Source organism: Lonchura striata, chromosome 3 (genome assembly GCF_050655825.1).
Source record: "Lonchura striata isolate lonStrDom1 chromosome 3, ASM5065582v1, whole genome shotgun sequence".
Taxonomy (NCBI): domain Eukaryota; kingdom Metazoa; phylum Chordata; class Aves; order Passeriformes; family Estrildidae; genus Lonchura; species Lonchura striata.
In genome coordinates this window covers 114,256,116-114,283,328 of record NC_140705.1, presented here as the reverse complement: position 1 = coordinate 114,283,328, position 27,213 = coordinate 114,256,116, and the positions used below count along the sequence as shown (strand labels likewise).

Here is a 27,213-nt window from a genome sequence, read left to right as displayed (position 1 = left end):
CAGGCCTTTGTTCTTCCACTGACTACAGCCCCATAATCAGCTGTAATCAGATTTTTGTGTTTTATTCAGGCAGATGTTTGTTGCCCCAGACCATGGGAAATTCTTCTGACAAAGTGTGCCCTCTTTAAAATGGGAACTCGCAGTGTCACGTTGAGCTTTCAGACCTGATTTTGCTGAACAAGCAGTGTGCACATACCTGTGCTAGGAGCTTGTCTGTAGCAGCAGCTCTGCTGTTTCACTGTGCCTGAGCAATCATACATGTCTCACAACCCCTGTCCTTCCCCTTGGCTCTGCCAAACAGATACGAGTGCTTCACTTTCAGAATTCATGGTAATCACACTTCTTTCAGGAATGGTTTTAAAAGGGAGGTTCCATCTTTTCTTGGTGAGTGCTAATTAGGATTTCACCTCCTTTTGAGTGAGTCTGATAGTAACAATCAGTGAACGAAGAAATCTAAATTTAAAGTGTTCTGGGAGTTCTTCTCTGTGATGAATAAAAACAAACTTATTTATTTAAATATTTCTACCTTTAAGGCGCAGGCAGAGAAAGCCTGGCTATTGATATGATACTACAGAATTCTGAGTACTCTTTTTATAACATCTTCTAAGACTTACAGCTTTGCAAATAAAACTGCAGTATGTGTCAAGCCTTCCCCCATGCAGTTTTACTCAGTTCAAATTGATGTTTCAATATCCTCAAGCCTTTTATTGTCATCACATTGTATTTTCTTCACTGTATCTGTGTAAATGGTTTTCCATACTGGTGCCATGTTCCTGTTTCCAGGTGGCTGATGTGCAGAGGGGAGGAATAATGCAGCATACACAATATACACATGTGCTGTGGGAGTTTAATTTTTATCCTATCCCAATGCAAGTTCCCAGTCACAGCAAAGAAATTGCAAACAGTGTTCTCTGTCTCTCTCTTCAGACATAGCCAGAAGCAGCAGAATGATTTTTGAGAATGCTGAAGCTAGAAGAGCTTGCAAAGCTATACAGGCTAACAGTTACTAAAAGTGGTAGTAAAAGTTATTCTTGTTCCTTATGTAAATAGTTCTGAGTCAGTTTAGCACCTTCCTTTGTTCAGAACAGACTTGATAAATTTTGTGCATTTTTTTCTATTTAGGTATTTTTTACTTGGAGGGTGGAATAAAGTTTTTCTTCTCCTTCTGCAATGTGGTCTAATTCTAGAAACAAAACTCAGAAAATCCTGGTTCTGCATTAGGCTTCCTTTCAACTTCCCTTGTAACTGTGCAGAAAAGGCATCTTTTCTATCACTCCCTAATTTGTGTGCACAAATCATCTTTCATCAGCTTTTCTACATTTTACATCCACGGTTACTTATAAGCAGGATTTATATCTCCTGTTAAAGGCCAGATGGTAGCAGCTCTCTGTTCAGTGGTAATGGTGTAAAACTACAAGATGTCACTTTGCTGTGTGGAAATAAAGTGCTAACGATTTCTCTGCGCAAAAATTCTGCAGCCACACAGCTCCATTACTAATCCAGTCTTACAAGACTGCTTTGTGATAGAGAAAAATGATCCCTCTTCTATGCCTCCAAAACTGAAGTACAGAGAAATTGTACAGAAGGTGCAAGAAACACTCTCTGTACTGATAGGAATGATGTAAGTGCAGCTTTATGATAGCAAGGTGCTACATAACTAAAGAAAAAAACTGCAAGTTGTGCTTTAGAAACTTAAAAGGGTGGCCCCTCCCCTTCTCTTTTTCAATATGAATCATGTTAATAATGAGCTTGTTTACAAGTGTGGTCAGAGTGGAAACTGTTGTGGATCAGTATTGAGGTAGAGCAGGACAGTGGAGCAGAGTATGTGAGAAAAATGGGACAGATAACTCTGGAGAGGAGATAACCAGTAATCCTGATCTACAGTTACTAATTACTGGTTTTTGGAAGGCTTTTGTTGTGGGGAAGGTTTCTTGTTTGTTTTCTACTTGCTTTTCAAATTCACATCCAAGGAGTGATGTGTAATTAAGTGTATGTGTACACATTGACTGGATTAGAATTGCTGTTTTTTTTCCTCTCCTTGTTACATTGGTGTAGAATTTATTCTGTAATTTATTTTCTGCTTGGATTTTGCATTGTAGCTTTTTCTTTCATATCACTTCTGTAAAATTGATCCCAAAATGTAATGCTTGCGGAAGAGAGAATGTGAATATTGTGGGGGTGGGGGGAGAGAGACATTTTATTTTCTACCCTTAAAAAAATGCCAAGAAATCTATGCACTGTGTTTGTTGCTATTATTTTACATGTTTTAAAACTGTATACCAGCATATCTGTCCTATGACTTACTGTAGGAAAAGATAGGGTAGCTCATGAGACGTTTGAAATATTTATGAGGCTAAACTGCCAGAATGGCTTTGAGTTTGGTCAGAGACTGACTGCATTTTTGCCTCTTGACTCTCTCTCTTGAGAAGCAAACCTTCATCACCATTCAGAATCTCCAGTCTGCTTTGTGGCTGATTCTTGAAGCCCAGGATTGTACAGAAATCAAATACTTCAAAGGCAGAAGAAAATCATAGGTACTTGTATGTTCTGGTGCTGTTAATAACGTGATGAAGCTGGCCTTGTGTCATCTTTATTTTCCTGTTTTTTTTCTCTTTGGCTGAACTCATTTTTCTTTGCTTTGTTAGATTTCTTTGCATTGAAGTGATGTGTGCAAAAGGCAGAGTCTGGCTCTGGTTTACACTGGGACTTCATTTTCTCCAAAACACTTATTTCCATTGACTTTGAAGTTTGAGGGTTTCAGCGGCCCAAAACATCTTTGCCCATTAGCTGCATTGAAGTGAGTGGGTAAATTCACACCTCATTTGGTGCTGTATTGCTTGTCTGGCTGCAGAACAAACAAACACAAACCCCGTGTATGTCAAAACTGACCACCGGCTGTGCAGCCAGGGCCGGGAGAGCTCAGCCTCCCGACCTTGCTGCAGTGGCAGGGGATAAATAAAGGATAAATAAAGGATAAATAAAGGCTTTGGCCGGGCTGGGTCCAGCTGAAGCTGCAGGGCTGGGCAGAGCACTCCCACTTCCTCAGATGGACCTTTGGGCAAGGAGAGTGGCTCAGGAGGTGTTGGTGCTCTGGGGAAGGAGAGTGGCTGAGGAGGTGTTGGTGCTCTGGGGAAGGAGAGTGGCTGAGGAGGTGTTGGTGCTCTGGGGAAGGAAGGAGAGTGGCTCAGGAGGTGTTGGTGCTCTGGGGAAGGAGAGTGGCTGAGGAGGTGTTGGTGCTCTGGGGAGGGAAGGAGAGTGGCTGAGGAGGTGTTGGTGCTCTGGGGAAGGAGAGTGGCTGAGGTGGTGTTGGTGCTCTGGGGAGGGAAGGAGAGTGGCTGAGGAGGTGTTGGTGCTCTGGGGAGGGAAGGAGAGTGGCTGAGGTGGTGTTGGTGCTCTGGGGAGGGAAGGAGAGTGGCTGAGGAGGTGTTGGTGCTCTGGGGAAGGAAGGAGAGTGGCTGAGGTGGTGTTGGTGCTCTGGGGAAGGAGAGTGGCTGAGGTGGTGTTGGTGCTCTGGGGAAGGAAGGAGAGTGGCTGAGGAGGTGTTGGTGCTCTGGGGAAGGAGAGTGGCTCAGGAGGTGTTGGTGCTCTGGGGAAGGAGAGTGGCTGAGGATGTTTGGTGCTCTGGGGTAGGAGAGTGGCTGAAGAGGTGTTGGTGCTCTGGGGAAGGAAGGAGAGTGGCTGAAGAGGTTTTGGTGCTCTGGGGAAGGAAGGAGAGTGGCTGAAAAGGTGTTGGTGCTCTGGGGAAGGAGAATGGCTGAGGAGGTGTTGGTGCTCTGGGGAAGGAGAGTGCCTGAGGAGGTGTTGGTGCTGCACAAGTAGGGAGTGGAACAGCCAGAACTCACTGTGCCAGTGCCCATCTGTCAAAGCCAGAGGGACAAGGCTGAGTTAACATTGAGCTGAGATAAATGCTCTGAGTAAGGTCTTGTCCATGCTCAGAAAGTGGCAGAGTTAAGGAGAGCTGACTTAAAGCATGAGGTGCATAAAAAAAGCCTCGCTGAACACTCGATTCAAGAGATTTGCTCATCACTGTGGTACCTGGATTTTCCTGAGTGCTTCTCCATGGGCCTGCCCTTTCTCTTGGAAACTCTTGTGGCGCTGCAGTGTGTGCAGCGCTGGCCCTGCCAAGCCTGGCCTTCCATCTGAATGCTCCAGAAGGAAATATGTAAAAATTTTGCAGGCTTCAACTTTTGAGCCTTGTTTGTTTTAAAGATGAAAAGTGCATTTTGTGTAAAATCCACTGAAATATGTGGAAAATCTTATTTTGCAGAATCCAAGAGGTTTGTGTGCCCACGCATCTCTATTGTCCGTGTTGATGATTCTGCACATAGCTGGTTTTCCCCCCCCCAGTGCTCTGTGTGAACTCTGCACAGCTAAAATTGATTCTCATTCCCTTGATGGTTAGTTTGCAGAGTGGATTTTATTCATTTGGCTTCTTTGACCTTAGCTAGACAAATGTATTAAAATTCCTATTTGAAACAGAATAATTTACAGCAACTTATCATAATTTCCTTTACTGTAATACTCTTCTAAAAGCTTGAAATTAAAATTTTCCCTCCTGTTTATCTTCACTTAGTAGTAGATTCTGCAGCCCTTAATCTGGTAGGAGGTGTGTGCCTTTCACTGTGAGGACACTGTTCCTCACTTGGCACAGCGAGATGTTGCAGTAGGTTTGAGAGGCATTGTCTTTTACTTTCAGTGGATGGCTTTCATCCCTTTGCCAGATTAACAGTATATTTCCCTCCAGAAACCAGTCTAGCTTCCCTTTTTATTCACCTTTCTGCTTCCAAGGAGAACTGCTTTGCACACCAGACGCATTTGTATTTACAGATAAAAAATTTTTGAGTTAGAGTAAAATTGAAATCTAAGGTGAGACAAAATACTTAATCTTTTAAGCTGTATGCACTGTGGGATAGAGTGGTTCTGTCTCTTGATCCCTTTGCCTCATTTAATGGTACAGGACTGGAATCCAGCCTGCAAGACATCAAATCCACATAATGAAAAATCTGGCCAGCACCCAGGCATCTTCTGTGGCTGAAGATGTTGCTTTACAACTACCCCATAGCACAGCCCTTCAGCTGTGTAAGGAAGCCAGCAGCCTAAAACACAACAGGCATTTCACAACAGTGTGGAAAAGGTGCAGGTTCTGTCTGTTTTAAGCTGAGATCAAACACCAACCACGACAGCAGAGACAGAAGAGAGAAAGCAACACAGGAACCGAGGTAGTGGCTGGCTTTGGTCTTAGTCTCCAGTTAAACATTTGACTTTGAAGGGGTTGATATTTGTGTCTGTGTGTCTTCAGTGGGAATGTAAGTAAGGACAGGAGGGTGTTGATTTTTAGCAGCTTAAATCTCAACAGTTCTGGGTGCATAAAGGACCTTGAGGAGTGTCCTGGCTGTGGTTGTTAGGCAGCAGCATGGGTACAGACTGGTGTACTGAAGACAATGTGGAGGACCACTGCTCAGCTCCTTCTGCAGGGATGCTGGGACAAAGGGCTGCCAGGCTCTGGTGTGGGCGTGCCCAACTTGAGTGAAAGCTAGTTGTAACAGAAAAATATTTTATAGGGAGATTATTTTAAAAAATACCAACAGAAAAACCTGTCTGGCTGAAAGGTACTATTTCTTTGTGTGTTTTCAGCATAAGCATGAATTCAGCTATACTGTAGATACTGTAGGTTTGTTCTTTTACCTGAAAGCCATGCTTAAAGCAGTCAGAATAAATATACTGTTACTTCCCAGTTTAGCTGATCTTGAAATGAATAGTTAAAATCCAGTTCCAGTTGCTGCTTGGCATCTTAAAAGCAGCAGTTATTGGCAAAATTTGTCTAGGTCCTTAACTGTTGCTGTTCTTAGGGAGTTTTTGGATCTTGGAACAGCAATGTTTCATCAATTGTATATGCAATGTATGAAGTTTGTATTTCAAAAACTTTCCAGGTTTTAAAAGCTGTAAGATTTTTTTTTTTTTAAATTTAAAAATAGAAGTAGTGGTCTTTCAGTTCGGTTGAGTTTTTTTTTTCTTTTTTTTTTTTCCCCATTTTTGTTTTTGGTTTATTTTTTGCCATATCAAGCCCCTAATGTTGGCAGGAGATTTTGCTTTGTGTGAAGTATCCATGAGTAAACATACTTCTTTTCTTAGACAATACTTGCTGCTGGATATAAGCCATGGGTGTTACTTTGGGCATTAATTGAAGGCTTGGTCAGTTTTAACTTCCTAAAAATGATACAAATTTTTAGACTTTGGGTCTTTTATACAAAGAACTGTTGAGCAGTAAATGGAAATAATCTGAAATTGACTTCTGTAATCAGAAGTGGCAGCTTTTGTTTCAGGAGGCAGCTTGGAAGCAGTGTAACAACTTAAACAGATTGAGCTAGAAGAGGAAGAATTATTCTAATTTTGCAGTCTTTGGAACAGTCATTTAGCTGCAAATACTGACTGAATAATTTTACTTCTTATGTCTGTACCTCCAACTTAAAACAGGTCTTGAAAGGTCACTGACCAACATGAAATGGGGCATCTCATGGGAAATGATCATTGCAGTTGCCAGTTTCCTGGAGACCACATACAAAAATTTTGTAAATCTAGTAATTTTTTCATTAACATGCAAGAAAATCATAGCTTTGATGTTGACAACCATCTACATATAGCTTCCTGCAGCTAAATTTGCCATGTTGGCTCATTCTCAATTTTTACATTTTGACAGTCTCACTAAGCTTGGAGAATATGAGGTCAGTTGAGGCTCTGGGATTTTTTTTTTTTTTTGCTTGGTGTGTAAATGTGTGACTTTGGCTGGGGCCCAAGTTTCAGTGCAAGGTTCCTGTGTTTCTCTGTGGTGTTTTGAGGCTGGGCCTGCCTCAGATTTGCAGCAGCTGGTGCAATGCTCTGGTTTTGTGCCCCTGGAGGGTGGCAGGAAGATGTGAAAGGTGTGCTGCTTCCAGGAGTGTTCCTGCCAGGACCTGGCTGCTTTGCTGAACGCAGGTGATTCCATCCTGCTTGGTCATACAGGGGATGCCAGAATCAGGGCAGAGAGAGCAGTTCAAGATCTCATCCTTCAACACCTTCCTCCCCCAAAATTGAGTTTATACTGCTTGATGCCATCTCTGCTGTGGCTGAGAGCACCTGGAGATATTTGCAAAGTCTGGTCTCCTGGGCAGTGACAGGGGCAAGGAGCTGGCACAGCATGCCATGCTTTCACTAGGCACTCTCCACCCCCCCTTTTTTTTTTACTCCTTGTGATATTAATTTACAAAAGCAAAAGGAGGCTGCTGACAGATGAGGAAGCTTTAATTGGGGAGCTCACTCTGCATAAGCCAGGAGTGCCTGTGTCTCAAAATAAATATGGATTAATTTAGGGCTCAGTAGAGTGATCATTTGGAAGACTAAATGTGAGTTTGTATCACACCAGCCCTTCCACACTGCTCCTATGGCGTGGACACAGCTCACCAGGAAATCTGCCCCTCATCTTACTGAATGTTTGTGTTAGGGTACAATCTTCTGTGGGGTTCTGTGTAACTCCAGAGTTTGTGCTGTCTTTACATCCTCAAGCATTTATTCAAGCTTTTCAACCTTGCAAGTATGAGAGGCAGACTGCTGTGTGTAATTTAGTTTTTATAGGTATCAGCCTTTTTTTTTTTTAATTCTAGTTTGTATAACAATCTCAATTCCATAATCTGGGCACCTGAGATGGTGATAGGAATTTTCCAGACAAACTCTATGAGTTGGTACCATTCCACCCATGCTGCCCACTCAGGAGCTTTTAGTATGTTCACAATTTATGTGCATCTTCAAATGGTAGAAATTGCTTTGTGTAATCTAAAACATGCTCTTAAGAAATAGAAACAAACAAAACCCTGGTGCTTTTGGTTTGGGAGGGAGCTTTAAAAGACACATGGTGGCAGATTCTTCTGCTTCTGCTTTTCCAGATCTGTAATCATCTTTGGGATGTGTCCATGGATAGCAAGCAGAGGAGGAGGATAGAGGCATTCATGCATTGTAGTTCTGAAACTTGCTTTGTCTGAGTCCTAATGTGGGCATTGGAATTTCTGTGGAACAGGAGTATAAAGCTTTGTTATGTATCGGTGTGTAAATGTCAAACTTGCTCAGGCAGTAGGTAGGAACAGCAAAGTTCATCCTTTTCTTCAATTGCTCAGGTAGGTTATGCAGCATTTCTTAAATATTTCAGACAAATTGGAGAAGGAAGTGTCTATTGTGAATAGTTGATGTTCCCAAAACAGGGGTTTTGGTGCAAGATACAATTTTCTGTTTTGCAGGAACGACAGAAAAAATAATTTTTAATCTCTGTTTTTTGCAGACTGAAAACCAGTAGCGCCTTCTGTTTGAATGCTGTTTGACACAGAAATAAGTTATGTGAAAGGTAATAGGGTCAGATTAAAACTTTTGGTGTGCCAAAAAGTCTCTTCCGTATTTTTTAGTACAAAAAGGTGTTGTTTATGTGGGCATTTTTGATGGGCTGAAACTATATTTCAGGCAGCATTTGTCAAAGAGTTTCATTTTAGTTTTTTTTTTAATACTTCTTACCATGAGAATGCACCGAGCAGTTATACTTTAGTGCTTCAAAATAAGAAGGAATAACACTCAATTAGGCATCCTCAGTAATGCATGTACATTATTGTATAGAGGTTATTTTTGGTCTGCAGGTAGAGGTATGAGTAGGACTAAAATCCAAGGGATGGTTGATGTTGCTCAGTGTCTGTCTTGAAGTCACTGTCAGCACAGTGAGTTCACAGCAGGTCAGGTCCTGGCAGGCTGTGCCAGCAGGTTTGTGGAGTTCCTCCTCTGCTCTGCTCAGCAGCAGCACCCTACCAGCTTGAAACACAAAGCTTTTTTTTGGTTTAAAAAACCACTGTCTTTTTAATTGTTAAAATGTAGACCAAATATTCTGCCCAAAGAGCATAAAAAGGAAAATCAGGCATCTGAAAAAGATCTGGCTCATGGCAGCTCCTTGCTGTGAACTTTTCGCTGTGCAGCAGCACTTTCCATTGAGGGTTTGTGTGAATGGCCCTGCCAGCCCTGCTCTCCCTGCAGTCAGCCTGAACACACCTGGCTGCTTGTTGGGGTTACACACCAGCCTTCCTGAGGCAGCTCCTGGTTCTTCAGGCATCCTGTGGTCTGGAGTGCTGCGTGCTGTTTGGAGCTCGCTGTGACTGAGCAGTGCTGCAGTAGATGTCTGTCTAAGGGGAGTGGCTGTGGGTGTGCCAGAGTGGGACGTGGTCCTTCTTGTGCAGTACTGAGCCTCTTCTGGTGACAGCAGGGCTAAATTGGACCAGGCAAAGCAAGCTCCCATGGGGGGAGCAGCTGGATGGGACTGGTCAAGGCTTCTTTGTGCTACTGCCAAAAGGATGTGAAGAACACAGTTTCTGAAGACTAGGGTCAGTTCGTGTATTCTGCAATGTAAAATTCTATGGCAAAAAGCTTTAAGACAAGACTTTGCTAAATAGTTTGGTTTTGTTTTTTTTTTTTTTTTTTCTGCAATAACTCTTTGAAAAATGAAGTAAAATCTGCCCTTGTCATTTTTTTCCCTGAATAATAGATGAACTTGGGTTTTGTTTAATTCCGCTCATTCTGCAAACTTCATTTGCGTTTGGTTTGAAAAAAAATCAAGTAATCAGCAGTACTTACTACACATTCCACTCTCAGCCTTGCAAATAGATGCTGTGCAGATTCAGTAGGTCTGACTGCACTCGTAAAATAGGTCAGAGTGTCTTGCTTTTTCCCTATTTTGTATAAACCAAGCAAAGCCAGACTAGAGCTTCTTTTGAAAAGCAAAGCATAATCTTGAGATGTAGGTCTTGTAGAGGCCAGTCTGTTTAGCAGCAGATGTATTAAAAAAATCTAAAATTCACTTCACAGGGTGAATTCTGGTCTTTCAACTGGCTTGTGTAGTCTTGAAAAAATCTGTAGAGACCTCTGGTGGGAAGAAATGGAGGAATTTTCTGTGTTAGGAAGTGAAGGTGTAGAGGTGGATGGATCTCAGTTGTGATATCCTCTTGCTTTCCCTGTTTTAATGATTTCTCTTCTGAAATTTCTCAGGCTTGCCAAAACTACTGAATGGCTTTAATGATGGAAGAACAAACTCTGCCTTATTTTAGGGGCTTGGTGCATAGTCCAGAATAAGGTGTATGAGAGAATGCTCCGATAGTCTGACATAACTCTGTGGGATGACACAGGCCTTGCTCAGGAATCTTTAACTTCTACCACGGAAGTTAAGGTGAGGTGGGGAAGAAGACCCCAAACCCCTTCCTGAAATGCACAACTTTCTCTTGTAATGTACTTCATCTTATAATTATCTCAGAGGGGTTTTACCTGCAGTACATTTTGTTCTCTTAATGTCTCTGGCTTTTGCAATCAGTGCTGTACCTGCGCTCACGGCTCATTTGGCAAATGCATCAATGCATGACATCATTCCTACAGGGTCTCTGGGCCTGTTTAAAGCATTGGCAGTATCTGACTGCACTTCCTGCATGCAGTTGTAGGCAGCTGTATAATTTCATTGAGGGTGCCCAGCAGGAAATTCTGAGGGGAAAATCCTCAGTACAAGGCTCGTGAAAGGCCGTGGCCTGATTAGTTCCTTGGCTAATGGTAATAGGTGGCAATAGTGCAGGACCCAGTGTAGAAGACTGCACTGCAAAGAGTGCTTTTCAAAGTAATTAGCTGTAAAATGAGGAAAGGCAACGTTCATCCCAAATTAATGGTGGTATAGAACCAACCACATTTATTTTTAAGAGACCATTAGAGAGCCATGCTGGCTTTTCAGCAGCCACGTAGAAAGCTGTGTGCTAGTGGGGTTGGAGGATTGGTCCCTAATGGAAATCATGCATGGCATGCTGGGATGCACAATACAGAAGGGACAAAAGGTTATTAAAAAAAATTATTATCAGAAGTACTTTGACATTAGTCCTTAAGTGATTATTTTAATCCTTCAATAGGTGCATCTGCATGCTATTGTGCTAACACTGCTGCTTCTCTTATTAATTATATTCTTTCAAGCTTGCTTCACAAGAGTAATCTAACAGCCTGTACTAATTAATGCAGTTCAAATCAAACATAATAAAAATAAAACAGCTCAGCTGAAAAAGAAAGAAAAGGAGAGGGGAAGGCAAACCTCAACACTCAGGCAGTTTGATGCCAAAACAAACATTAATGTTATGTACAAACAAGGTATCTTCTACATTTCAGGCATTTAACAATTATTGAGTGTTATGAAACGTAGCGGTACCTTGCAGCTAAGAAATCCTGTTTTCTGCTTTCCCACCCTTCACCAAAAGGTTGTTAATCATTGGTCTTGCTGTTGGCTTCAGTGTTCTGAATTAAAGTGCATTTGCAGTTCTTTCCAACAACAGATTCTAACCTCAAGTCTTGTCCAGCTTTTTGTCATTGAACAGTAAGCTGAGTGGAGAAGTGTGTCCTGGGTAATGTTATCAGCTTCTGCTGAAAGGTTTACAAAACAAGAGTTCACAGGAGACGGATACCTTTCATGTCCTCCTTTTGCAAGTGATGTTTGGAGAGTTCTGTAATCAAAATATTGTGCCAAACACTTCCTAGAATGGTCAGAGCAACCCGCAGAAGACCTTGAATCTTGCACAGCCTCCTTTCAGTCGGTAAAATTTGTGGTGTATGAGGGGCTGATCAGATAACAGTTTCTTTCAGTATGCAGAATGTTTTTATTACATTATTTAATAGCTGTGGATAGGGCAGAGTTTGATTCCAGTATTTATCTTTTTTTTTTTTATTGGTTGTTTGAATGGGAAAATGGAAGGTACCAGAATCATTGCTTCCATCTGATAGGAAAAGCAGGCTTGGTTTTGAATTATAAGTATTTTATAATCTGTATTTTGGATCCCATTTTAATTGCTCAGTTTCACTTGTTTACTACTATGAGTTGCCTTTCTTCAGGAATAGTTTCTTTGTGAACCACACAATAACAAGTAAATAGCAAATACAGGTTTATGGTAAGTTTTATAAAATATGATGTTTTGGATCCAAGCTGGATCCTTCAACCCCTGCCACTGGATCCATGCCCTTCCCAATGGCAGTTCCTGATGTGCCAGTGCTGATGGCATCCTTTGGCTCCCCCTCCCAGGGGAGTGCTGCTGCTTTGGCAATGCTGCTGTGGTGGAAAATGCACCCCAAGGCAATGATGGCAGGTTCCAGTACAGTATTAAACACTCCTGCTGAAAGGTCAGTGGTGGTGAATTGATGGATTGATGCAATTACATAATTCCAGCTAAAACCCAGTTCTCTTCCCCTGCTCCAAATCCATTGTCTTAAGGTTAGCAGTGTATTATTCCTTGCTTTAGGCATACTGGTGTTGCTGGCTAAGTGATTGACTAAAAGCTGGTGGGTTTAAAGAAATGAGAAATGTCATTTGTACAGCACAGGAATTTTTTGAAAAAAATATTTTTATTGCCCACCATTAGTGTTTGTTCAGCTTGCATCGTTGTGGATTTTGCATTTGGAATTATATCCAAGTTCAATAAGTAAACTTATAAAGGATACTAAAACTGGTCTCTAGACTTAATTCTTCAGAGGTGATTTTATTTGCCTTGGTTATTGACTAATGACCAGCTGAGGTTTATGATGTTAAAGGAGGGGAGAAGTCTGAAGTAGGAAATGCTACCTAGTGCTTTCAATTGGCAACGTGCATTATGTGATATCAGCCATTTCCTAGCACTGAGATATCATTAATAAACTTGAATGCAAATTTGCTGATTAAAATATGAGCTGGGCTTTTTCTTCTACAAGTGTATTGCCATAGGAGAGTGATGAACAGATTGTGGGAGAAAAGGTTGCTCTTGGTTTTCTTAGTCTGACAGTTCTGGGGAGATATTTTAGAATTGCTGGATTTGTGACTTCCTTGAAGAAAATCCCTTAGAAGAACTGCTATGCTTTTTGTTAGGTTTCAGTGAAACATGTGGTTTACAGAGAGGGGACACTCATTCTTTGGGATATTTTCTTCCCACCTCATCCCATTCCATTTGCTAAATTTTCTGACTCCATATTATGATGACCTTCCTTGGGTTTTTTTGGTTTTTTTTAGTTCTTTTTTGTTTTGGTTTTGGTTTTTTTTTTTTTTTTGTGAAGTACCTCTGTATGTGGATTTCTCTCATACCTGAAGCTGAAGGAGCAAATTCTGCTCAGTACTTAACAAAATAAATATATTGGTGAGAGAAGTGAGGGGAGCAAATGGTGCTCCTGCATCAGCACAGCTTGGTCCTCTCAGCCTGAATTAAAGCTTTAATTGGCTTTTTCATGTCGGTGCATTTCTGTATATTCCTGGCAGAGGGAGTTCTTCAGAACTGGGAAATGTTGCTGGCATGGGTTTGGATTGCTTTGCTCAGGGGTGTGTTGTTTTTCCCTGCTGGCACAAATACAGTTCCCATCAAAGTGAATGGGCTGGTGCTGGTGTAAGCCAAAATGAGAACCCACCACCAAGTGAGCAAAGAGCTTTGAAATCCAGCAGGATGACCTCATTGCCAAGCAAGATTTTGCAGAAGCTGTGAGCAGAGTCAGCCTGCAATTTAAGTCACCTAAACAAGCCACAAGAGTGAATTTACAGTTTAAAATACAGATTATTTCACTTTCAATTAAATAAAAAAGCCAACAAATCTTGTGTTCTCATTTCCTTTGCAGGGTCTGCCTGTAGCTCAGGTTTTTGGGAGACCTTTAGTTCTGGTGGGGTTTAATGGTGAATCATGGGTGAGGTATTGTTTTTATTATAATGTGCAGAAATGATCAACAGCTCAATGGAAAAGTATGTATGAAAGGAAATATGGCCAGCACATCAGTGCCTAAAATGATTATTAAACCAGTTGGGGTTTCATTTGAAATGGTGGTTATTAAGTAGGCAGTCTGCCTGTGATGAAATAGCAGAGGGAACACTGCCTTTACTCAGAATATTTGTGTGGGGAATTTTGGGTGCATCTTTTAATCATTATTTGAATGTATTGTATCTTGACTTTTTCTTGGCTACACCCATCTTCCCCCCTATGATTTGTTTTGCTGTTGTCTTTAGAAATGCAAGGGTTCTGACACTGGTGTCTCAAAAATCTGAATAGCAGTTTTTTTCCAGGCAGAGTTGCATATGCAGGTTTGGTAGTTTTAAGTGGAGATGTGAACACCATTGAAAATCCTTTGTGGGTGGGTTTGCAGCTGGGCTTCACGATGGAATTCGGGTCATCAGGCAGAAAACAAAGCTGGAATGGTGTCAGGAGTCTGCACAAGAGGGTTATAGGTCTGGAAGTGGGACCAGAAGTGTGCTCATCATACAATGGGAAGTGTATCATGGGGGGAGGATGGGAAGTCTGGAAGTTAAGTCAGTATCAAAAATCACTCAGACACAACTGTAAAACCAATAAGGTAGATATAGTAAGGGTAAACTTACTAAGGTAGATGTAATAAGGGTTAACCAATAAATCACTCCGAAGAAATTTGAAGAGAAAGTAATTTGTACTGGAAGGGTTGTTTATTGAGGTTTCCATCTACATTCATTGCAAATACCAAATAAACAATTGCCTGGGAAACCACACTGATTTACAGTGTATTGTCCTTGGAGTATAAGTTGAGGAAGTGCTGATTTACCTGTCATTGTCCAAGGAGGCTTTAAGGAGTAATATGGGACTTGATTCTCCTGTTCTTTGAGTTAGTTATTCAAGTAGAAAAATAATCCTTTGTGTAAGAAAAAGTGAAATTATCTTCTTTCCTTGCTACTTAGCAGTAACTTTTCAATATATCTGCATAGAAATTCAAGCTAAAATTTGCACTAATGTTTATTTTGGGTACTGGAATGTTTCCAAGGTGTCTTTGTAGTCTGGATCTTGTTCTCTGCCCCATGGAAAAGTTTCTGCTCACATGTGCTGCTGGCTCTGGGGAAAGATCCAGAGGCAAGGAGAGCAGGAGGATAATGATGACATTACTGTGTGGACTGGAGGACAACGTGGCTCTAGAAATACACATTATTTTTCCTGTTAAATGACTGATGCTGAGAGTGGTTTTTAGATGAGCTATTTTTAAGAGAGCAAGTTACCCACTAAGGATGTCATTATGTGTTGCAAGAATTTTCATATAAGCTGTTTACATATTGATCTTGTATATTAAGCTGTTTTTTCCTTATCTTCAACAGGCAGCCAGATAAACTAGTGGTGGTTTGGACAAGAAGAAGTAGAAGAAAATCCTCAAAGGTTAGTTGATTCCTTAATAAGTCGTAACTTGAGTGACAAACAGGGTCAGTGGTTTGAGGGACTGTTTTTCTGAATGTGAGGAGCAGCCAAATGAATAAATGAAAAGTATTTTAGTTGTTGACTTTTCTTTTTATTTCAGTTTATCCATAAAGTTCAGAATAAACTGCTGTTGATGTCAGTGGTAATTTATGGGAACTCTTAAGTCTGATTTCAGCTTTGATTATTTAACAGAACTATAGTACTGTCAGTTCAATTCAGTTATTAATTGCTAGACCTAATTAGAAAAGAGAATTGGTTCCTTTACTAGAAGCATATTTAAACAAACCCCAGCTAATTAAAAAAAAATAAAGAATCTGACATCCCTGCAGTAGGCAGATAAAGCCTGAATGAGAGGCTATTTCACAACCTGAAATGCTACAAATAAAAAGAATAAAAGTAGGGTCTTTCAGCCCAGCAGTGTGTCTTTGAAGTGAATATTTACATTTTACTTCTGCAAACACCGTGGGCAAACCTGTGATTTTGTGTTTCATGACTAATAACCTGGTAGCCTGAGGAATGGGAAGCTCTGAGTGAAGTCTCTCCAGTGTCTGGACACTGATAAGTTTGTCTTTCTTGGGGACAGGAGTGCATGCTGTTTTCCTCTTTCCCAGAAGCTTCTCCTCTTGGAGATGACTTGCTATTACTTGCTCATTCTCTTTCCCCATGCTGTGGCCTCTTAGCCTGGTTGGATTTATGGCAAATGGTCTTGTCAGAGAAGAAATTTTGGAAGTTACAATAATTCTTTGACACTTCAATTAAAAAAAAAAAAAAAGATGGTCTAAACATTTTTTTTTTTTTTTTGGTGCGTGTATTCATGTAACACAAAATGATGTTTCAAAGAACTCTGTAATAGTGGAGAGAGGGCATTCATGATAGAGAAGATATCTTGAAGTAATTGTGTTGAAGAACTTAAATATTTAGAAAACATGATAAACAGTTTTCTACCCTGCTCAGGAGAGGCTTTGGGTTTATTTTTTACTGGTACTCCTCTTTTTATGACCTCTTTTTCTGGTTGTCATGCATATTTGTTATATTTTGTCTTTTAACTTGAGGTATAAGCTATTCTAGGCTGTTTTAGATGAAGACTGATTCCTGACTGCACAACTAAATGTTGTGCACCCAAAGTTCTGCTTCAGGTTATGAAAACCCAGAGGCGTTACCTGACGAGTAAACAAGGGTGTGAGCTCAGTCTGGTGCCTGGCCCTGTTCCATACTCTTCAGCAAAGCCAGTCAAACTATTCCTGTTTCACTGAAGCATCAACTAACTCAAGTTCCTTTGAATTTATAGCATGGTGTGACCAAGGGCTGATGCCAATAACTGATGTCTGATGTGACTCACCCTGTGACAGCTCTGTATTCATTCTGTTTAATTTCTGTTGTGCAGAGTGATAAAAGTTACATCAAACAGTAAGTGCAATGCTTACACAAGCTTTGTAACCCTGAAAAGCTTGGTGAGGAAACAAGTGTTTGTTCATAAGTGATTGCTTTGCTGGGGTTCAGAATATGTTCAGAAACAGAAGCCATAACAGAGGTCCAGCATGGCTTTGTGGACTGATGGGTTTCTGCCTGTCATTTTATAGGATCCAAATGACAGCATTTTCCTGAGGCAACAGGATTTTCTGGCACTAGCCTTTTGGGCTTGAAGTTTTTTCCAGCTGGGCGATAAAGTTCCACGATATGTCATTATTTTTGGTCACCAGGCAGTGGAAGCTGCTCTTTGATAAACTGGCAGATTTAAACTTGAGACTCAGAAGAGTCCTTGGCTGACTAAGTCATGTTTAGTACGATCCCACAAAGGTACTTTGGAAGAGGCTGAGTGGCCCTGGGCAGAGCATAAAGTTAATTTTAGAGCTTTGGTAGTTGATGTGACTTGATGTTTGGGTCAAAAACTGTAGATCAATAAATGTTCTTGATCTCTTAGTCATCCTGCCAGTAAAATACTTTATTCAACATACTTGTTTCATCTAATTGCTTTATTGGAACCAAGTCAAATGAGTATTTCCCCTTATTTTTGGACACTGGGTTCAGTGAGTACAAAGCATTAATAATTGTCTATGTTTTTCAGCTTCTTGAGAAGGAGGAAGGGAGGGATGAGGTTTTAACCTTACTGTAAAGATGTTGTGAAGACTTTTTTGGAGGTTAAAAGTTTTCTGAAACTTTTCAGATCATTAATGAGGGATATCGCCAGCAGATAGTTCACAAACTCACGAACATGGCCCTTTGGATGCTCTCCAGTAGCCCTGTGTCTCTTTTGTACTGGGAAAGTACAAGAGATGTATTAGGCAAAAATGTTGTGCAACTGGAAGATGGAGCTCTGGATGAGCACTGGGATGCCTGCTCTGACTGTTATAATTTTAAAATGCCATAGAGCTGAAAGCTAAGTTCTTGATGTCCTTTGAAGCCCTTGTTTTTGTGGGTTTCCATGATTTTGATATGTCTCATGCCCTACATGTTCTTTTTCCAAATAAACTACAGTGGTCCCTTTATTAAAAGAAATAATGAGAGGAATTATGTGCAAGATTCTGAATATTTTTCTTCTTACTGTGGGAACCATAGAATAGGAGCTGTAGATATGTTTAATTACAGTAAGTTTCAAAGTGTTGCAAATGAAAAGCAAACAGTCATTTTGGAAGAGCATATAAATAGCAGTCTGATGGGTGGATGGATACAAGACCATAAATATATCCAGCAGTTACTGACCTTAATGCAGATTTAAGTTACTTACAGTTCTATTTTGGGACCTGCTCTCCATGGGCAAGTCTCATTTCAATGGATTTCATGAGATGTGTCAGGACAAGGTGGCTCTGTGTGGCTGGGCATCTCCATCGTGTGTGCCAGGAGTTGACATAAAGTGGTGATTTGCAGCTTTGCTGTGCTTGGCAGAATTGCTGTGCAGTCCTAGCCCCAGAATGAGCCTTCAGCTTGGGCAGGGTGGGAGTCTCCTGTCTGCAGGTGCAAATGCTGTCTGTTTGCAAAATCAGTGCACTCTTCAGGCTTTATGTAGCTGTTCAGCATCCATTCTGCACTTACAGAAGGTGCAGCTTGTAGCTGTGGACTTGTTTAACTCTTCCTCAGTACCCTGGCACACTGAAAAGTTGCCTGCCCAGGTTTTCAGGCCATGGGCTTTTGGATCTGTATCTCTTCTCTTTCTTTCTCTTTTTTGTGTGGTGGAAAAATGTCTTTATTCTAGTGTAGAGCAAGGAAAAAAGTGTTGAAAATACGTTTACCTTCATTTCACTGAGATGCTCTCAAATTTCCAGGCTTTGAACTAAGAAATTTCAATTTGAAAATAGATGTTGCTATGATGTCAAGGAGGTACTTTCTGCTATTCCTGTGAACATGCAGAGGCTTATGGTTGAATTCTACACCTCTGAAGAATCAAATTTGCACTTGCTTCTGAGAGGCTGACAGAATTATTCTTCAAAGATTCTTTTTGTATCAAAGCTGAAATAAGGTGCCTTGCCTATGATTTCAGCACTTCTCTTGCAGGTTTATCAAATACTGTTTGAGCACAAAGGACAAGGAACAATGCTGGGAAGAGGGAAAGAACTTGGGCATGAGAAAAGAGCCAAGAGAGGTAAAGGGGCAGGATTAAAAGGAATCTCTTGTACACAACAGCAGCCTGGCCAGCATTTTTCCAAGGTTCTGCCATCAGTAAAGCAGCAGCTGGGGCACCTGTTTTGCTGTCCTTGGCAATCTGTTGCCTTTTCTGGCTACTTTATTGCCCAGTGCCAGCCCTGGCTGGCCCTGCTAGGCTGCAGTTCCAAAGACATGGTGTGACCCTGACATGCTGGTGACTGTCTGGGACCAGCACAGTTCAGTAATGCCACTCCTGGAGCTTCTCAGATTTTTAGTAAAGGTACAAGATCATGCTGTGATTGTAATCCCTGACTGTAAACTGGGGGTTGTTCATACTCTTCTTTTTTCTGGGAGACCCACAAAGTTGACTTGTAGTGACGTTCTGAGGTGCAGTGATGGCTGTCCCAGAAAACAATGAGAAAAATTACTCTGCATTCAGGCTTTTTTGTCTGGGCTTTGATTTTTAGATTTGGTTGGTTGTTTTTCTTTTCTAATAAGAAGCCCTATAGATGATGTGAGAAACTGATTGAAGAGAAAGGGAAGAGGCTCTTTATCTGAACATCATCTGCTGTGGATGGTGAATAAGGCAAGATTTGGTGAACCAAATAGCATGAGTCGTGTATTTAGTACATGATGTATGTCATGAATGTGTGTGAGTGAAATGAAGCTTGAAGAGGTAGCCCAGTTCTGGAGAAGCTGTGGTGGAGATGAGTATTTGCTTGTTGCCCAGGCTCAGCAGTGTTTCTGTAGCTTTGCAGCAGTGACACCCACGTGCACAGTGGCAGCTGTAATCGTGTGCTTGCTGGTGAATTGAAGATATTCATGGGCAGACCTGTGGGAATCCATGGGTTTCCTTCTCTGCTCCAAGGGGCACTGACAGCAGCGTGTTGATCAAAGGCTGCCTGGAGTTTCCAGCCTTTGAACTTGCTTCTGTGGCACATGCTGGGCTTTTTGGACTGCATCCCAAGGCATGAGTGTGACTGGAGCCTTGTTCTGCTGCCCAGCCTTTTAAACTGGTGGACCAAGCACAGGGATTTCACGATGATCATGGGGGGGATGCAAGCTGTAGTCTGGAGTATGGCCTATAATTTGTCTCCCTTTGTGACACTGAACTGAGTTACAGAAGAGCAAGAAGAAGCCATTCACAAACTGCTGGTTTCCTCTGGTGTGAGGCAATTGGCAGCTTTTGCCCAGCCCATTCTTTATTTAGCAGCCACAGACAACTCTGGTTGTCTTGGATGGTGAATGACTTTGGTGGGATGCATCACATGAAGCAAATCTTTGGTGTTCCAATGTTCCAAAGCCACACTTCTGGCATGGAGGCACCAGGTGAAGAATCTAGCTGCTTAATGTCAGCTCTTCCTCTTGAGGTTTTTTTTGTCCTTTTCTCTCTAAGTGTTCTGCCCGGATAACACTGAAGAAGAGGGATTATCCTTACAAGCTGAGCTGCCCTAAACACTACTGGAGCCAGTTGAGCTCCTGCTTGTTTCTTGTGCCCTGAACAGCCTGTCACACCAACAAGTAGCAGAGCTGGCCTGATCACAGGCAGCTGGCAAAAAATTTATAAGGAAAAGAAAATCAGCAATTTACTGGTTCACAATAAAGCCACTCTTGTGGCTGTAGGTGAGGAATAATCCTAGGTCTGTTTCAGATGAGTTTTGCTTTTAAAACCCAATATTGACAGCTTGGCAATAAGAATACATTTTTTATTCATAAATATAAACTATTCCATAATTTGCAGCAGGCTCAAAATATTATGGTCAGCTCTAGCATCTTCCAGAAAAGTAACATGAAATTATTCTGCGCAACAGGATCAGGCAAGGTGGTAGTGAAGAAAGCAGAAAAGAGATGAGGCATCTGAAAGGGCAGGTTCCTGAAATAATGTATTGTCAAGTCTGGCATTCCAGTTCAAGCACAGCAAAACAGCAGCAATGTTCACATCACAAGTGGTGAATCGCAGAGCTGGCTGCCTGCATTGGAACTGTGATTAAGGAGGAAAATGGATAGCCTGAAGTGCCCATGCAAGTTCTGCAGGTTCATCTCCACTGCCTCTCTTGAAGAGATTTCCTCCTCTCCCTGTCATTAGCTTTGTGCCAGAGCAGTGCCATAGGTTGGACAATGTCATTCACAGCCCTGCTCTATTTATAGGATATTTCAGCAGCCCCTCCTGCAGCTCCTGTTTCCAGATTTAAAAGAGCTTTCATGCTATGTTGTCTTCTCTCATTTTCTACTGGCAGAAAAAAAGGAAGTGTTGCCTTTTGTTTTGAAATGCAGCAGAGCACTTCTGCTTCTCTTTCAGACTGTTGGCTGCCATCCCTCAGACCTGGAGAGAGTCAGGCAGGGGCAGGGCTGTGGGTGAGGCTCCTGCTGCTGGAAGTCGCTTCTGCTTAGCTGCCCTTGCCTCGGCTTCCAAGACGGTGGGACATGGCTGGTGAAGACCAGTAGCAAATGGGGAAAAGTGGGTCCAAAGGCACAACCACCCAATGGAAAAGGAGTTCACGAGGGGATTAGGGTGGAGATGTATTGTGCAGCTGCAGCACCTCACCTTGGCTGAGCCCTGACAGCGAGTGACCTGATCCAGCTCCAAGTCAGGGCTTACAGTCTGGGAGCTGAAAAGGTTTTTTGGTAGAGGCCAGATGTAACTTAAAGAAACTGCAGCACAGAGGTGCCTGGCATGAGAAATGTTCCATTAGAATAATGTTTTGCATCTTAATTTTAAATTACTGTCATTTGCCGCTCCTCTCTGTTTCACCAGCTTTGCTTTCCCCTTTCCGTTCCTCCTTCCCAACAACCCAGACAGTCCTTTTGATGTTATCTTTTTCTGCCATGCTGTTTGTGTGATACAGTGTTTATTTTTCAGAGCCAGAGGACAACTTAATAACATTCATGATCACAGAACAGCTTTGCTTTAAAAGCTCATTAGTTAGAGCTTGTCTCCTGGTTGTTGCTTTCAGTGACAGAAAAACATATATATCCCAGTGTGTTTATTGTGTCTCACTGACTTTCCTGGCGGGAGGAAGTGCTGATAAAAGGCTTGAAGTGAAGTGTTGACTGCACCAGTGAATGCTCATTTTCTAGGTTTTTTTTTTTTAATAGATGGAACAAGTGATCCTAAACTGAGCAGGCTGGCAGTGTCTGGACCTTGGACAGCAAAAGTTTGACATAATTGTCAGTATTGGCCAAAGCCAGCAGGAAAGCACAGATTTCAGACACACCATGAACTCCAAATATTTTTGTGTGAACTGGTACCTGGAACGAGGATGGAGTGCACCTATGGAGCAGAAGTTATTGTTTTTACAATATGCTACCAGGGACAGATGAGCCTTTGCCTGGCTCTGGATCACTGCCTCGTGTCTGCTGAAGATCTCTGTGGGACAGGGACACAAACTGCAGCTCCTGTGTCTGTGGTAGTAATGACATCTCCTGTGGTGTGTTTTGCTGCTCACAAATACATTTTTCTTGCAAAATATGTAAGTTTTGTTTGTGTTGTTTAGTATTTTTTGCTCATTTATTCAGAAAATGTATCCAGGCCCTCTTTAGAATGATGACATTAGACTGAAATTGGTGGAGTAAAACCAGTAGAAATTTGATTATTTCAAGTTACTCTTATTTTAAAATTCCCTTATTTAAGATGCTCCAAGTTGCTACTCTGCAAGCACAAAGCATAGACACTCACTGAAAAATCAGATCTAATTAGACATCTTTGGGAGCTGAGGTTTCAAGCAGAACACCAGAGAGAAAAAAATTGTGATAAAACCAAAGGAGAGCTGGCAACATTTGGCACTCCCTACTGTACACACTGGCAGAGAGCTGCTGCCTCTGTAGGGCTGGGACTGCTTCTCCACCTTTGTCTTTCCCACTCTGGTACAGCAAAGTCATCATTAAAGTTGCCCAGGTTACCTTAGAGTGCCAGAGAACTTGGGTAACAGGTCCTGCTAACCTTATTAAAGCAAAAATATGTTCTAATAGCCAGCCTGAATCTGAAGTTCTGAATGTTGGAAGGAGTATAAAATTGCAATGAGTGATGCTCTAGAATTAAAAAAAAAAAAAAAAAAAGAGCCAAGTTAATTGTACAGTCTTTCCTGATAAAACTTCCAGATGTTTCTAGCAACACCCTGGCTCCATAGCTTACAATTCTGCAGCAGCATCCTTCCCTCACTTGTCTTACAGCAACATAAAATAGATTAAGTTGAGCTTGGAAAAAGGCATACTTGTCCCAAGTCAGAGCAGAAATGCTCACACATGGTAATTTGTTGGACTGGCTGTTAAAATGTAAATACAGGCCATACACCATTCCAAACTGATGTTCAAAGGTAGACAGGTTCTCAGCCTATTTAACTGTTGGGTTTATTGTTATCTTTTCTAGGTGTAGGTACTCCAGCATATTAGTTCTTAAAAACTTAAATGTTTTAGCAGCATTATAAATCATTGTTTTCACTTTTTTTTCCTCAAGTAAAATTTCTTGCTCCATTTATGTGTTAAATATGATTAGACCTGCACTATGTGTTGTACACAAGGTAAAGCTTAGCTTGCTACAGAAGTTCTGACCCTACAGCCTTAATTTTTGCAAGGCTCTGAGTGTCCTGACCTGTGCTATGTAATAAAAAAGCTCAATTTAGGACCTTGTGAAGAACAGCTTTGTTTCAAGTCTGCTAGTGGTCTGAGTTTCCTTACTGTCATTTTTAATTGTGTCCTTTGAAGTGTTCAGCAGAGTCATGGGTTTAAGGATGTGACCTTTTTGGAGTCAGTGATATGTTACTTTTACTTGCATGCCCTGGGTCCTGTGGGAGTCCAGTCAGCACTTCTATAATGGCTTTAAACAACTGGGTATTTTTCTTCCCTTAGGCACACAGCTGGCAGCCTGGAATCAAGAACCCATACCGTGGGTTGGTGGTGTGGCCTGTACCTGAAAATGTTGAAATTACTGTGACTCTCTTCAAGGTATGGCTTTTTTTTTTTTTTAAGCATAATCTTTACTATTTCCTAAACAACACATGAAAAATTCTGTCTGAAATGCCAGATTATAGTCACAAGGTCTAATCTTGCTGGTTTGATGTCATTAACTGCACAGCCTTATGTGCTCAGTTCAAATCTGGGTGAGAGGGATGGTGTGTTCCCTGCCAAAGCTGACTCCTGTATTCAGTTAACACACTGAAATACCCATTGAGCTGATTATGGCGAGGCACTGGCACAGAGTCCAGCACATGTGTAACTGTGCACGTAGTACATGTGTAAGGACTTGGCATGGGTCACAGCCTGGTAGGTTTTCTTTAAATGCTGGAAGGCAGAAGTTGTCACAGCACAGTCATTTCTAGACTTCCTTGTTCAGTTCCAGTGCACCCAGCTCCTCATTTCCCACTATTTACAAGGCCACACAAACTTCGCAGCACTTATGTGATTGCACCTGTAAGAGTGGATGTGCAGCATTTGATCAGTACAGAGAATTACAAGATTTTACAGGGAATTTTTTTATTTTTTGTATCGCATTTATTCCACTGAAAAAAAGAAGCTTATTTGTGTATCTGTGAAGCAGGAGGAGGAAGTGATAGTTATGCTAAAACTTATTTCCCAAATATCATTGGGCAAGGCCCTTTCTGCATAAAGATAAACAATACAGCTTTACATGTGTGACAGTGTAGGAGGCTGAAGATTTATGGGATTTTTATTCCATAGTTCATCCTGGTTCTTTACTCTGGTGTCTTAATCTACATTCTGGATGTTTTATTTCTAACTGCTCCCTTTGCAGCTGAGGGCAACAGTAACATACTTCTTTCTAATTAGTAATATTTGTATTTCTTTGTCTTGGGGACTTTCCTGAGCTTGGAGTTGGCTTCTGGTTAGCCTTAGAATGGGAATTTATTACTTGGTTCATTAAACCTAAAAAAAGAAGGTTGTCTTCCCCCCACCCCCTCCAGTCCTTTTTTTAAATTCACGTCTTTGGGATTGCTCATGAGCACAAACTTACCAGGTTGACAACAAGCATAAACTATCATAAACTTGTCTTCTTAGCATACATGTAGTCTTCAACTGAGATTCAAAAGTTCACTACCAAAAATTGTTTGCTTCAAGGACCTCTTCTTGTAGAGGTCCTTACTTGGAGAGGTTCTACTCTTCTACTAAGAAACTTGTCAGCGTTGTGTGGCAATGCCACATGTCTGTACAATCTGAACATGCAGCACTGTAAATGTTGCTTGATATTTCAACATTTAAAGTGAAGCAGAAATGTACAGAAGTCTTGATTGTGATTATGATGTTGTGTGAAGGATGCGAAATAAAGTTTCTCTTGGGGGCAGCTCTGTGGTACTGTGACTTTGGTGTGGAGGTGTCTTCCAGCCGTCTGTTGCCATCCCATCTTTTCATTTACACTTGTATTGCTTCAGGGTTTTGTTACATAGAACAGCACAGCAGCCTTGTTAGTTGTGTAACTGTGACTGAGGGAAGGATTATCTAGTGAGGGATGGAAGGGCCTCTGGAGCCAGTGTCAGGTATTACAAAAGCTTAATTTTACCCAGCACTAATTCTGCATGCAGATCTGTTCACTGGACTTCTTCCTCCCCCCCAAAAATGAGCCTGCCTGTCACAGAATTGGTCTGGAGGAGAGGTAGGAGTGTGAATAACCCCAGCAGTTGTGCTTTCTGTAAGTGGTACCCCTTGTCTCTAGGGGAATGAGCATTGGATTTATAGTCAAATATTGAGACCCATCACACTGTCAGGCTCTTACTGAAAAACCTTCTCTGGTTGATCCTCCAGATGTTCTGACAGGAGTGCCTGTAAGTGGCCAAACGCCCTTGTTCTCTGCAAGGGAGTGCACATGTGGCACACAGCAGCTTGTTGATGCCCCAGGAGGCCTGTAGTGCCTGAGCCAGCTGTGAGGGGCAGGAGATTGCAGGCAGAAGATGGTGCTGGCCCAGCCCAGGCTGTGCCCAGCCCCTGATGGCTTTGCTGGCTCTGTGGTGCTCCAGCTGCAGTGCAGGACACGTCCCAGCACCCACAGAGCTGGCACTTGTGTAGCTGGTAGGTTCTGGGCAGCCCTGGAGCAGTGGGAAGGGAAGGATTGATGGCACCCTGCAGCCGCCTTGCTGGGAGCTGCCTTGGAGCTCGGCTCTTCCTATTGTTCCCTGCTCTAGAAGAAAGGGGACAAAAAGACTGGAAACAGTAAAGCTTCGAGGAAGAGGCTGCTCATCTTGCAGTTCTGTAACAATCCTTTTTGGAGCCAGTTCCCTGCAAAGGAGGGTGAAGGTTTGGCACTCTGCAGTGGTGCGCTCAGCCTGGCCTTGTTTAACAGACAGGAGCTGCTCGCTTGCCCCGCCAGCCCAGAGGCTCAGGGAGCTGCTGCCTCGAGTCCAGCCTGGCAGAGGCCAGAGCTGGGAGCTGGCTGCAGCCACAGGGCTGTGTAGCAATCACAGATAACAGATGAGTGCAGTGCTGCTGTTGGGAATGAAGGAGTGGGCTCCAGACAGACAGCTATGTGTTGTGGGAAGTGATTCACACTGTAGCGGCAGCGCATTCGTAAGTGGCTGTTGAAATGTGCTGCTGGTAGGATTAGGAGATAAGTCAAGGTTTCAAGTGCTGATGAGAATGTTAAGAGTCTTCTCTCCAGTAGTCAGTCGTGGACACTTAAGAGCTGGCTAAGCAAAGTCTGTGTGTACAGTCAACAGATGAGATATTCTGCATTATCTGCACAGCCCTACTTTGGGTGTTACCTTGCTTACAACAACGTGTTTGTAATTCTTGCACAAGCAAAGTACTGAAGAGATTACAACCTTCATCTATAAAACTTTAATTTCAACTAAATGTAAGCTTTTTTTGTTTGTTTGTTTCAATTAATTCCAGGCTGCTGGTAAAATTTCATCACGCCCTGGAGTCATGTGGGGAAAAGCATCATATGGATATATTGATTCAGCTTCCCTTGACTAGTTGTAGCTCCTGCCCATCCAGCCACTGAAGTGCTAATTACATAAAAAGTTCCATCTGTTCTGAAAGTTTAACTTCTTCTTTTGCTGAGGTCCACACTGATATTTAATTATGCCTTGGGGTTTTTTCAGCCAAACTGGGGAGAAAGAAACATCGTGAAACAATAAGCCTATTGTGCATTTAAAATCCATAATTTGTAGTGCTTTCATGGAAATATTCACAAATGCCAAAAAAACCAGAGCTGAATTCCCACTTTTTTTTTTGTTACCATGGTTGTGATCCAGAAGTTAAGTTTTTAGAGTCCCTGAATTAGCAAAGTTTAACTACCACATATGGAAACTTGTGTAGTTTTCTGTGGGTTTATATACAAACACAAATCTTTATCTGAGAGAGATTTTAAACCAGAAACTTTCAATGCCAAGCAAGCTCAATGCTTTTAGTAAAGCTAAATGAACTTCAGTTGTACTGTGAGGATTTGAATTGCAACATC

At 41.8% G+C, this 27,213-nt stretch overlaps 1 protein-coding gene across 16 annotated transcripts in view; it reads left to right on the top strand.

Moving 5' to 3' along the window:
* EHBP1 (EH domain binding protein 1) overlaps positions 1–27,213 on the top strand; it is a 202,431-nt gene that overhangs the window by 11,695 nt on the left and 163,523 nt on the right. For 13 of the 16 annotated variants that reach the window (XM_085577248.1, XM_031504212.3, XM_085577247.1 and 10 more), the window contains exons 2-3: positions 15,134–15,191; positions 23,655–23,750. In XM_085577248.1, the coding sequence (XP_085433374.1) occupies positions 15,134–15,191; positions 23,655–23,750 (154 nt within the window). Of the gene's footprint in view, positions 1–7,697; positions 12,193–15,133; positions 15,192–23,654; positions 23,751–27,213 lie in introns of those variants that run through there. The other 3 variants (XM_085577239.1, XM_085577244.1, XM_085577243.1) reach the window with 3 other exon arrangements.